This window comes from Anabrus simplex, chromosome 2, assembly GCF_040414725.1.
Source record: "Anabrus simplex isolate iqAnaSimp1 chromosome 2, ASM4041472v1, whole genome shotgun sequence".
NCBI classification, from domain to species: Eukaryota; Metazoa; Arthropoda; class Insecta; order Orthoptera; family Tettigoniidae; genus Anabrus; species Anabrus simplex.
The window spans coordinates 374051040-374063253 of record NC_090266.1 but is presented as its reverse complement, the minus strand read 5'-3'; the positions used below and the strand labels follow the sequence as shown (position 1 = coordinate 374063253).

Genomic DNA, 12214 nt, shown 5'->3' with positions numbered 1-12214 from the left:
ATCTACCTTTCCCAGGACCATACAGCCTTCGACATCCTTGCACTTCTCCTTCAGCCATTCTTCCTTAGCTACCTTACACTTTGTATCCACTTCATTCTTTAATCGCCTGTATTCTTTTCTGCCCTCTTCATTTCTAGTATTCTTGTATTTTCGTTGTTCATCAATCAGGTCTAGTATCTCTTGAGTTATCCACTGATTCTTAGTTGATCTTTTCTTCCTTCCTAACATTTCTTCAGCAGCCCTACTGACTTCATTTTTCATGACTCTCCACTCTTCCTCTACTGTGTTTCCTTCGGCCTTTTCATTTAGTCCTTGTGCAACATGTTCCTTGAAACAATCCCTCACACTCTTTTCTTTCAACTTGTCTAGATCCCATCTTTTAGCATTCTTTCCTTTCTTCAATTTCTTCAACTTCAGATGGCATTTCATGACTAACAAGTTGTGGTCAGAGTCCACGTCTGCTCCTGGGAAAGTTTTGCAATCCAACACCTGGTTTCTGAATCTCTGCCTAATCATAATGAAGTCTATTTGATACCTTCCAGTGTCTCCAGGTCTCGTCCACATATTCAGCCGTCGTTTGTGGTGTTTGAACCAAGTATTGGCGAGGACTAAATTATGATCAGTGCAGAATTCAACCAGCCAACTTCCTATTTCGTTCCTTTGTCCCAATCCAAATTCTCCTACTGTGCTACCATCTCTTCCTTGGCCTACCACTGCATTCCAGTCTCCCATCACAATTAGATTCTCGTCACCTTTAACATATTGTATTAAATCTTCTATCTCCTCATATATTCTTTCAATTTCTTCATCATCCACTGAACTAGTAGGCATATAGACCTGCACTATTGTGGTGGGCATTTGTTTGGTGTCTATCTTGGCGACAATAATTCTTTCACTATGCTGGTCGTAGTAGCTTATCCGCTGTCCTATTTTCTTATTCATTATTAAACCAACTCCTGCATTTCCCCTGTTTGATTTCGTGTTGATAATTCGGTAGTCGCCTGACCAAAAATCCTGTTCTTCCTGCCAACGTACGTCACTTATACCAACTACATCTAACTTTAGCCTATCCATCTCCCTTTTCAGATTCTCTAACCTACCACAACGATTCAAACTTCTAACATTCCACGCTCCGACTCGCAGAATGTCAGTATCCATCTCCCTGATGATTGCCCCCTCTCGTGTAGTCCCCACCCGGAGATCCGAATGGGGGACTAGTTTACCTCCGGAATATTTTACCCGGGAGGAAGCCATCGTCAGTACATCCTTCATATAGAGAGAGCTGCATGTCCTCGGGAGGTAGTTACGGCTGTAGTTTCCCGTTGCTTTCAGCCGTGTAGCAGTATCAACACAGCTAAGCCATGTTGAGTATTATTACCAGGCCGTATCAGTCAATCATCTAGACTGCCGCCCTTGCAACTACCGAAAGGCTGCTACCCCCCCTTTCAATGAACATTGACATTTATAATTTATAGAAACTGAACTGTGATTTCTTAAGGTTAAAAACACTAAGGAATAATAGTTATAAAATATGATGTTGAGACATGACATATACAATACATGTTAAAATCATTGTAAACAATTTTGAAATATTTGTCCAAAAGAAAATTTGTGTCATATAAAATTCTAAAACAACTCTTGTCTGGCAATGAAGTGGATCTTCTTCATAAGAAAATTCTAGCATATGTTAGCTTGAGGCAATTGTCAATACAAGTCTTCAATAGACTAGATTGGTTGAAACGTTGATGTTGGATTTTGTTTATTTTTGCGAACAGGAGCCAGGAGAAAAGGTGAATGTTTTAAATTATCTTATTAAGTTGGTTGATCCATAAATTATCAAAATATATCGTAATATGACCAGTGCAAAAAAGATGTTTATGTGCTGATTGAAGCTGCTTTTGAGACGAGTATATCTGGTATTCGACAGGTATGTTTGACTGTCTCATGAAGGTGTAGTCCGTCTAGAAGATGTAGAACATTGTTGAAAAGGAAGTGATTATACTGTAATGAAACAAAAAGAAGACGTGTATGACGGTGTGTGTTTAAATCGTATGTTAATATCTAAGAGTTATGTGTTATGTAAAACGGGTACTTACTCATTCGCCGTAACTATGTCTATCTTAATGTATTAGCAGCGTTGGTCTGTCTGGAGTTCCTACTCCTCGTGTTGTATTGATGCAGTAGAGGAGGAGGGGAATGTTGAGGGGAAGCGGAGGTAGGCGGAGCATCACATGTCAATGTTAATGTGGGAGGGGGATTGTTTGGAGGGGCTAGTGCAGGCTTAGTATACGATGAGATAAGGGGAGTTTTTGATTCAAAGGATTTAAATATTCATGGGACTCTGTTCTGATTTGGATTGACTGTTTTTAATAACTTAGGCGTTCAAGTATATAAGGGACTTTGACTTCTGTATCATCGTTAAGGTTTCGTTCTTTATTGTATGTTTTGTCCAGAAAAATATATATATTATCTAATTCATTTAAAAGTCTACCTTTGTTTGTATTTCTGATTATTGTGAGGTCCTTTTCTATTGAAGTGAAATGATGACCAGTTTCCTTCATATGCGTGCTCATTGCCGAATATTTATTGTGTTTTTCTGCATTGAAGTGTTCCATGTACCTTATAAAGAAGCTTCGTCCAGTCTGTCCAACATATGAAATTCCACACTGGGAACATGTTAACCTGTAGACCCCTGAGCCTGAATCTTTATTCTTGTTGTTATTGATTTTATTATAATTGAAAAATATATTTTGTGTTGTGTTGGTTGTTCTAAAGGCTATGTTCATATTATATTTGTTGAAAGTGTTAGTAATTTGGTGGACAACTGGGCTACTACGGTATATGTGAAAGTGGCGTACTCAGTTTTTTTTAGGTTAGTCTGGTATAAGATTTGTGGATATCTTGTTTTTAATCTTATGAATTAAGCAGTTTACCATTTCGATCTTAAAACCATTAATTTGGGCAAGGTTCTTTATGTAATTTAATTCTGTTTTTAAGCTAGTAGGGGATAATGGGATTCTTAATGCTCTATATATCAAACTATAAAAAGATGCCTGTTTCTGAGAACCAAGGTGTAGTGAGGAATTATTTATGGTTACGGACGAATGTGTAGGCTTTCTGTGAATCTGAAAATCAAAGGTGTTATTGGTTCGGGTGACCTTCATGTCTAAGAAATTTAAGGAGCCTTTGTCTTCATCTTCCGTAGTGAAATTTACGTTAGCGTTGATATTATTTAAGCTTTCTAAGACTGCTGCTATTGGTGACATTCTTATCAATTATTACAAACGTATCATCCATGTATCTCAACCATAAACAAATCCCTTTAATATAAGTTCTTATTTTTGTGTGTTCAATCGTGTCCATGTAAATATGAGCTAGGATGCCCGAAATTGGGTCACCCATTGCTAAGCCATTCTGTTTATAAATTTTCTTATTAAAAGTGAAATAGTTGTTGTCCAAAACAAAATTTAATAGTGTCATGAACTCATCGATCTCCATTTTACTGAGGCCACTATGTTTACAAATTTTATTATGGATGATGTTGACAGTGTCTCTGGTCGGAATATTTGAGTACTTGTTAACCACGTCAGAGGAGCATATTGTGTGATTAGGTTGTAGATTGAACTTATTTAGGATCTCACAAAAATCAATGGAATTCTGTAAAGGTTGCTTGTTATTAAATGTGTAATGTTTCTTAAGGAAGCCATGAATATACTTAGAAGCTTTATCGGTTGGACTATTGCGACAGTTAATAATGGGACGTATTGGGATGTCATTCTTATGTACTTTAGGAAGGGCTCTTGCTACAGGGATGTTAGGATTCATGTTTAAGTCTTTGTTGATCTTGTTCGTTAAAGAGAAATATAGATTTCTTTAATAATGTCTTTAAATTACGCTGTATTTTTACTATCAGGTCCTTATTAAGTACCGTATAACTATTACTATTAAAAAATCTGCTGTTTTTTCAATATTTGTTTTCTATCTTGGTTTTCAAGTTTTGTATTAATGTGTGTTGATTAGGATCAAATTTAGTATTCAGATTTTCTGCTAATCTTAGAAGTTTTTTCTTTAATTCTGTTTGTATGTTGTTTTGTATTTCGTATAGTAGTTTGAAAACGTTGGTTTCTATTTCGGCTACTGTTTTTATGATGTCTACCTCTTTATTCTTGTTAGGCCAATTATACTTAGGACTCTTGTTCAAGAGCTCTATGTCTTTATCTGAAAACTATGTATCCGTCAAATTTACTACTGTAGGAGTGTTGGTACATAAAGGGTTTATCTTCTGTTTATCCGTATTCTGCTTAGAATGTTGTGTTTGGGATACTCTTAAATGCCTTAGTTTTTTTAACTAGTGTCGCCTGTTTCTTATCCATCAAATGCATCAATTTGTTGTCTACATGTTGTTGGAACGATTTCCATTCTAACGGGGCCAATTCTTGGGCTACTATTAAATGTGTTCGATATAGCTGTAAGTTCAATTGGGCTTCCCTTTTGTACAATATTTTAATTTCATTCTTTAACCAAATATCATTTACTCTATTTTGAACGCTGTTCATATTAATATTATTTAAATTCTTTCTTTGTGTTGATTATAAGAATTTTGGGATCAATTTCAGTCTCAGACAATTTTTTAGGAAAGCTGTATCCTTGTTTAATTTACATATGTTTGTTTTAAGATTAAGGAATCTATTCAGTTGTCATCTTGCCTGGTTGGCTACTACATCACAAACCATCACTCTCAGTTTTGTTCCGTATTGAAAACAGCGATCTCACTTAGTTTACAAAAGGAGTATATTTATTACCCCACCTATTCAATACAATTAATACTACGTTATGTGGTTAAATAAACATAGAAATTCCAAACATTAAGGGGGCATAGTTTGCCCTTCTTTTATTGGGCATCATCAGCCTTATTTAATCTTAAACATTATTTAGAGGACATTGACATTTATAATTTATAAAAATTGAACTGTGATTTCGTAAGGTTTAAAACACTAAGGAATAGTAGTTATAAAATATGATTTTAAGACATGACATATACAACACATGTTAAAATCATTGTAAACAATTTTAAAATCTTTGTCCAAAAGAAAATTTGTGTCATATAAAATTCTAAAAACAACTCTTGTCTGGCACTGAAGTGGATCTTCTTCGTAAGAAAATTTGAGCATATGTTAGCTTGAGGCAATTGTCAATACAAGTCTTCATAGACTAGATTGGTTGAAACGATGAGGATGGATTTTGTTTATTTTTGCGAACAGGAGCTAAAGAATATTGGCCAGGAGAGTGATGGTTTGTAACATACCACTTAGTCGAGCAGCTCGTCTTCTTTCTCTCATTTCTTCCCAGCCCAAACTTTGCAACATTTTTGTAATGCTACTCTTTTGTCGGAAATCACCCAGAACAAGTCGAGCTGCTTTTCTTTGGATTCTTGAATCAAGTAATCCTGGTGAGGGTCCCATGCACTGGAACCATACTCTAGTTGGGGTCTTACCAGAGACTTATATGCCCTCTCCTTTACATCCTTACTACAACCCCTAAACACCCTCATAACCATGTCCAGAGATCTGTACCCTTTATTTACAATCGCATTTATGTGATTACCCCAATGAAGATCTTTCCTTATATTAACACCTAGATACTTACAATGATCCCCAAAAGGAACTTTCACCCCATCAACGCAGTAATTAAAACTGAGAGGACTTTTCCTATTTGTGAAACTCACAACCTGACTTTTAACCCCGTTTATCAACATACCATTGCCTGCTGTCCATCTCACAACATTTTCGAGGTCACGTTGCAGTTGTTCACAATCTTGTAACTTATTTATCACTCTATAGAGAATAACATCATCCGCAAAAAGCCTTACCTCCGATTCCACTCCTTTACTCATATCATTTATATATATAAGAAAACATAAAGGTCCGATAACACTGCCCTGAGGAACTCCCCTCTCAACTATTACAGGGTCAGACAAAGCTTCACCCACTCTAACTCTCTGAGATCTATTTTCTAGAAATATAGCAACTCATTCAGTCACTCTTTTGTCTAGTCCAGTTGCACTCATTTTTGCCAGTAGTCTCCCATGATCCACCCTATCAAATGCTTTAGACATGTCAATCGCGATACAGTCCATTTGACCTCCAGAATCCAAGATATCTGCTATATCTTGCTGGAATCCTACAAGTTGAGCTTCAGTGGAATAACCTTTCCTAACACTCAACTGCCTTCTATGGAACCAGTTATTAACACAAACATGTCTAATATAATCAGAAAGAATGCCTTCCCAAAGCTTACATGCAATGCATGTCAAACTTACTGGCCTGTAATTTTCATCTTGATGTCTATCACCCTTTCCTTTATACACAGGGGTTACTATAGCAACTCTCCATTCATCTGGTATAGCTCCTCCGACCAAAACAATAATCAAATAAGTACTACAGATATGGTACTGTATCCCAACCCATTGCCATCCCCAGAAATCTTATCAATTCCACCTGCTTTTCTAGTTTTCAACTTTTGTATCTTACTGTAAATGTCATTGTTATCATAGGTAAATTTTAATACTTTTTTAGTATTACTCACCTCCCTTATATAGACATTATCCTTGTAACCAACAATCTTTACATACTGCTGACTGAATACTTCTGCCTTTTGAAGATCCTCACATGCACACTCCCCTTGTTCATTAATGATGACCTGGAATGTCCTTCTTTGAACCTGTTTCTGCCTTAAAATACCTATACATACTCTTCCATTTTTCACTAAGATTTGTATGACCACCGATTATGCTTGCCATCATGTTATCCTTAGCTTACTTCTTTGCTAGATTCAGTTTCCTGGTAGGTTCCTTCAATTTCTCCTTACTTCCATAGCCATTTTGAACTCTATTTCTTTCATTAAGATACGTTCCAGCTTTTCAAGTTCATAAGTATTTAAACAGAAATAAACATAAATATTTATATTTTTCTAAACAGAAAGTTGGTAATGAAACTTGGCTGTATATTATTACTAAAAAAATACATCGCAAGTGTCAAATATGCTGTGGTTGATAAGCTTAGTGCAGGGTATAACTGTGCCAGATAAACTTGCCGGTGGCCTATGGTAATCTTTTACAGTTTGATGACCATTGCTGCTATAAATGCTTTTGTGATAATGAACAGCAACAATCCTAAAGCTAATATGATGCGAAGAATTTTCTTAGAAACACTGGTATTCAATTTAATTGGAGATCATCGAAAAAGAAGATCCACAGTCAAGCATGTTCCAAGACTGACTCGAATGAGAATTCAAGAGATCTGTAACATTTCAGCTGAGAACATGCCGGTGCCTACACAGGAAGAAAAAGTGCATGGTCGGTGCGCATACTGTGACTAAAAAAAAAATCGTAAAACAAAATACAAGTGCTATTTGTGTGGGAAGTTCATGTGCTTGGAGCACATTGTGGTTGTTTATTAGAACGTGTATTATTTTTTAAAGTTACATTTTTCAAATGGTACAATGCCTATTGATATTAGCTAAAATAAAAGTAGAGTAAATTAGAATGCCAGTGGTGGGGTTTTTTTTCCAGGATTCTAGTACAAGTAGTTTAAACATTGTAAATATAGACAGTTGTTTGCTCCATTCCACCGGACGAGTTGGCCGTGCGGTTAGGGGCGCGCAGCTGTGAGCTTGCATCCGGGAGATAGTGGGTTCTAATCCCACTGTCGGCAGCTCTGAAGATATTTCCCATTTTCACACCAGGCAAATGCTGGGGCTGTACCTTAATTAAGGCCACAGCCGCTTCCTTCCAACTCCTAGGCCTTTCCTTTCCCATCGTCGACATAAGACCTATCTGTGCCGATGCTACGTAAAGCCACTAGCAATCCACTGCTTAGTTACAAGGCTATGATGTTCTTACGTTTGTTTCCTTTACAGTACACCGATTGCAGTGCAACTTCCTTGTCAGTTACTTTGTGATAGTTCAAGAAGTAGGGCGTGGTGGAAGATGGTATTTACAGAGATGCCAACTATTACGATTCAATCGTAATAATTACGAATTACCCATCATAATTACGCCTTTACGAATCACACACCATAAATTACGATTTACCGAGCTCGATAGTTGCAGTCGCTTAAGTGCGGCCAGTATCCAGTATTCGGGAGATAGTAGGTTCGAACCCCACTGTCGGCAGCCCTGAAAATGGTTTTCTGTGGTTTTGCATTTTCACACCAGGCAAATGCTGGGGCTGTACTTTAATTAAGGCCACGGCCGCTTCATTCCCAGTCCTAGCCCTTTCCTGTCTCATCATTGCCATAAGACATATCTCTGTCGGTGCGATGTAGAGCCACTAGCAAAAAAAAATTACGATTTTTTGTTGATTTTTAAATCTAAGTGTATGAAGTGTTTAAAAGGATACACAAGGAATGCCATTACAGCTTGAATTCTCAGAACATTATTTTCGGATTCCTCAGTAATCATTTATACCTCTTTCCTGTTCCTCGTTTAAGAATATTTAGAGTTTTCACGTGCTGAACACAGTGTTTGCTTCCAGTACCGGAAAAATAGGCACCTGTGAAGTGGTATGACTTGCGGAGTTGTTTTCTTTGTTCGTCACATGATAAGAATTCCATGGAAGTATCAGAGTTCTTTTGTCTTCGCTTTGGCGGCAAAGTGGTGACTAACTCCGTTTCATTGTGAATACTGTGTGCGTGACTTGAAGAAGTATTTATTGCGATTTTGGTTGCCAAATTTACATATATTGCTCTTCTGCGATATGTGCTAATGGAATTGTGTGTTACAAAATGCGAAAGGTTTGAAATAATGAAGCGATTTCGTGTGCAGGAAAGTTCATGTGATCACGTTACCATGACTAGTGACGCTAGTAATAAACCAAAAATAGTTCAAAAATTTAGGGAGAAATACTCGAAAAAATGGCCCTGTTTACTGAGTTTCCCAAAATGTCATTCATATGTGTTTTGTAATGTGTGCAGCCGCGATTTTTTAGATCGCATGATGAGGAAGAACAAGACGGAATTCCTTGCTAATATGAACTCCGAACTGTTAAGTGCTCTGTTAGTGCAGAGCATGCACATGATATCAAAAGAAAAAGCATGTCACCAGTGTATGTTTACCAAACAGGAATTACAAGCTGCTAAGGGAGCAACTACAGTACTCAGTAAAAGAAATGATCCTTCATCCTCCACTCAGATATGTACTGCAGATCACCTGTTACTTTAGCATGTAAGAATCCTACACTCTTTATATGCCATTCTTTGAATATGTTACATCTACTTGAATTGTCTGGTGTTCATTGATTTTTCAATGATATTTAAGTTAGTAAGATCTCGGAAAAATAAATTCTACAGCCGCCGCCCCGCCCCAACGGCTGCATTACAAATTGCCTTTCTTGAAAGTTGGCATCTCTGTATTTATCTACGCTGAAAAAGAAAGACATATTAATGGTGTATGGAGAATTTAGGAAGAATGCTATTTGTTCTTGTGCTCTGTACGCAGAACTATATCCCAGTAGACATCATCTCAACAATTATTTGTGAACCACTTCAACCAATTACATGAAACCTAAAGTGTAACATCTTGAAACGTAACAGAAACAAACGAGTGACAGGAGATGAGGGTGAAATGAATATTCTAGCTGTTGTTGCTTTGCAGTAAGTGGCACAAATCAGGCAAGTGTACCACGCATTCTCTACCATCATCAGTTCCATCCGTATCATGTCTCCCCATCAAGAGTTGCATGGAAATGATTTTGAAAATCGTGTAAAACTTTTATACATAAGCATTAAGACAAGATACACCAGATTTGTCATGTTTCTTGTTTAGTAATGAAAGAACATTGACAAATCATGGCCTCGTAAACTTCCGGAACATGCACTATTGTTCCGTAAACAATCTCAATTGGCTTTATCAGGTGGAATATCAGCGTCGATGGAGTTTAAATGTGTGTTGTAGAATAGTGAATCATCAGTTCATATGCCCCTTTTTCAAAGAAGGAACACTAGATTCTGAAAAGTATCTCAACCTGCTAATAGACCAACTTCCACAGATGTTAGATGTTCCTTTACAGAGTAGGAGAAACATGTGATATTGACATGATGACTGTCCAGTACATAGTGCATGAGTACAGCTTGTCTTTACCGATTGTTTACAAATCGTTGGATTGGACAAAGGGGACCTGTTCTTTGTCCGGCTCATTCACCAGATTTGATCTTAATAGATTTATTCTCTGGGAAAAGCCAAAAGACAATGTTTACAAGGACATACCGATTACACCAGATGATGTGAAACTGCTTGTTACTGTTCTCTGCACTGAAATTTCTGATTTAATGTTAGAATGTGTGCATTAGTCTTTACATGGCAGACTGGAAGCTTGGATTGAAGCTGGTGGTCACCATTTTGAACACAACCTTTGAAGTTCAGTTCTCTTTCTTCTTCAGAATCGCAATGAATTTCTTTATTCACTTTTTTTTTTTTTTTTTTGTTAACTTAGCGCTGACATATGGAGCGGACAACTGCCGATATTTACTATTTTCAAACTACAATAGCTCATATACTACTTGTGCTAGAATCCTGGAAATTAAAAAAAAAAAAAAACCACCATTGACATTCTCGTTTACTCAAGTTTTATTTTGTTAATGTTAACAGGCATTGTACCATTTGAAAAAATGTAACTTTCTAAAGTAAATGCGCATTCTAATAATTATTAAAATCTGTGTATGGGCTACAGTTATGAGTCCTTGGGTTACACTTCATTTCTGTGAAAACAGCATATCGATAGCACCTTCCTTTTCAGAAATATTTTGGGTGCAAGTTTTAGGTGAAACACTCTGTATATGGTAGTACTGCTCTAGCGTGAAAGTGTCTTGAGTGTTGTCTTTTGTGGTGCATCTTTACTTTTTAATACATTACCTGACTGGAAAGCTTGAAATCTGGACAGGTTGAATTTTTTTCTTTTAATACTTGACATGCTTTTCCTGTTCTTACACTGTACTTAATATGGTGTACATCATCCTCATGATATTTTCTTCTATTTCCAGACAGAGAATCCCTTCCAGCGTACAATCCAGTATGCTATTTCTCTCGGTGGAGACACAGATACCATAGCTAGCGTGGCAGGGGCCATTGCAGGTGCATTTTATGGCTCCAGTGTGATAAATGATTCTTTTATTAAGCATTGTGAATCATCAGAAGAGATCATCAAATTAGCCGATGAATTATATGATGCTTCCATTGCGAGAAGTGCTGGAAAAGGAAGTTGAATTCAATCTCTAGGTACCTCTAGATCTAGAAAAAAAGAATACCAGTGAATATTAGATAGTTTCTTAAGATTATTTTGCAAATTATAATAAACATCCATTAACTGATTTTTACCATATTTTTGTTTCATTTGCTTGATACCTGTTTTTATGTCACATTCTCCAGTAATTGAAGGACTTGTTGGATAGGTCTATGCATCCCTTATCAGAAATACAACTTAAAATATTGGCAGTGTTTCACTGTTGATCGTTACAAAGTTAAGCTTTATTTGCTTATATTAATGCAGCACACACACACTTCTCTGAAATAGATCTAGTTAGAGGTATCTCTGAGCTGTCTATCAAGTCTTGGTTCTAAGTTAGTTCCACATTGTATATCTGCTATATTCTGTAAGATCCTCAAGTTGTAAGAATGTATGTCATTAATTTTGTATTTTGATGTGTGGGTAAAACTACTGTACTTTAAGCAGTATCTTGCATGCTTATTGGAAGTGACCAAGAAAAGTGCATTGCAGTAGAGCCCTATGGAGGACACGTAACATATCTACCTCTTGCCTGGACGCCCTGGGTTTGAGTAAGGTCTGGGACAGGGTTCACTCAGCCTCGTGAGACCAACTGAAGAGTTGTCTGATATGAGAAGCAGCAAATCTGGTCAAGAAGTCAAGCAGTTCAGTTGAGGATGTCATCACGCTAACTGTGAAGCACTTCATTATCTGCAGGCCACCTGCTTGGGCAACATTCATCTTCTCAGGCCAGGACCCTATTGGACTATTGTGCCACTGGTTTGTTGTTGTTGTTAAGAGCACAAAATTTTAAATTCTGTTCAGAAGAAATTCACTTGTTGGATTTGAATTATTTTTATATTAGCTATGCTCATAACATTATATTTGTGACAAGACTTTTTTTTGGCTTTACGTCGCACCGACACAGATAGGTCTTATGGCGACCATAGGACAGG

At 36.9% G+C, this 12214-nt stretch overlaps 1 protein-coding gene across 1 annotated transcript in view; it reads left to right on the top strand.

Annotated features, from left to right (window-relative positions):
* LOC136862844 (ADP-ribosylhydrolase ARH3) overlaps nucleotides 1-11373 on the top strand; it is a 177499-nt gene extending 166126 nt beyond the window's left edge. The window contains exon 6 of the mRNA XM_067139110.2: nucleotides 11038-11373. Within this exon, the coding sequence (XP_066995211.2) occupies nucleotides 11038-11259 (222 nt within the window). The 3' untranslated portion in view covers nucleotides 11260-11373. The remainder of the gene's footprint in view (nucleotides 1-11037) is intronic.
* The last annotated feature ends 841 nt before the right edge of the window (nucleotides 11374-12214 follow it).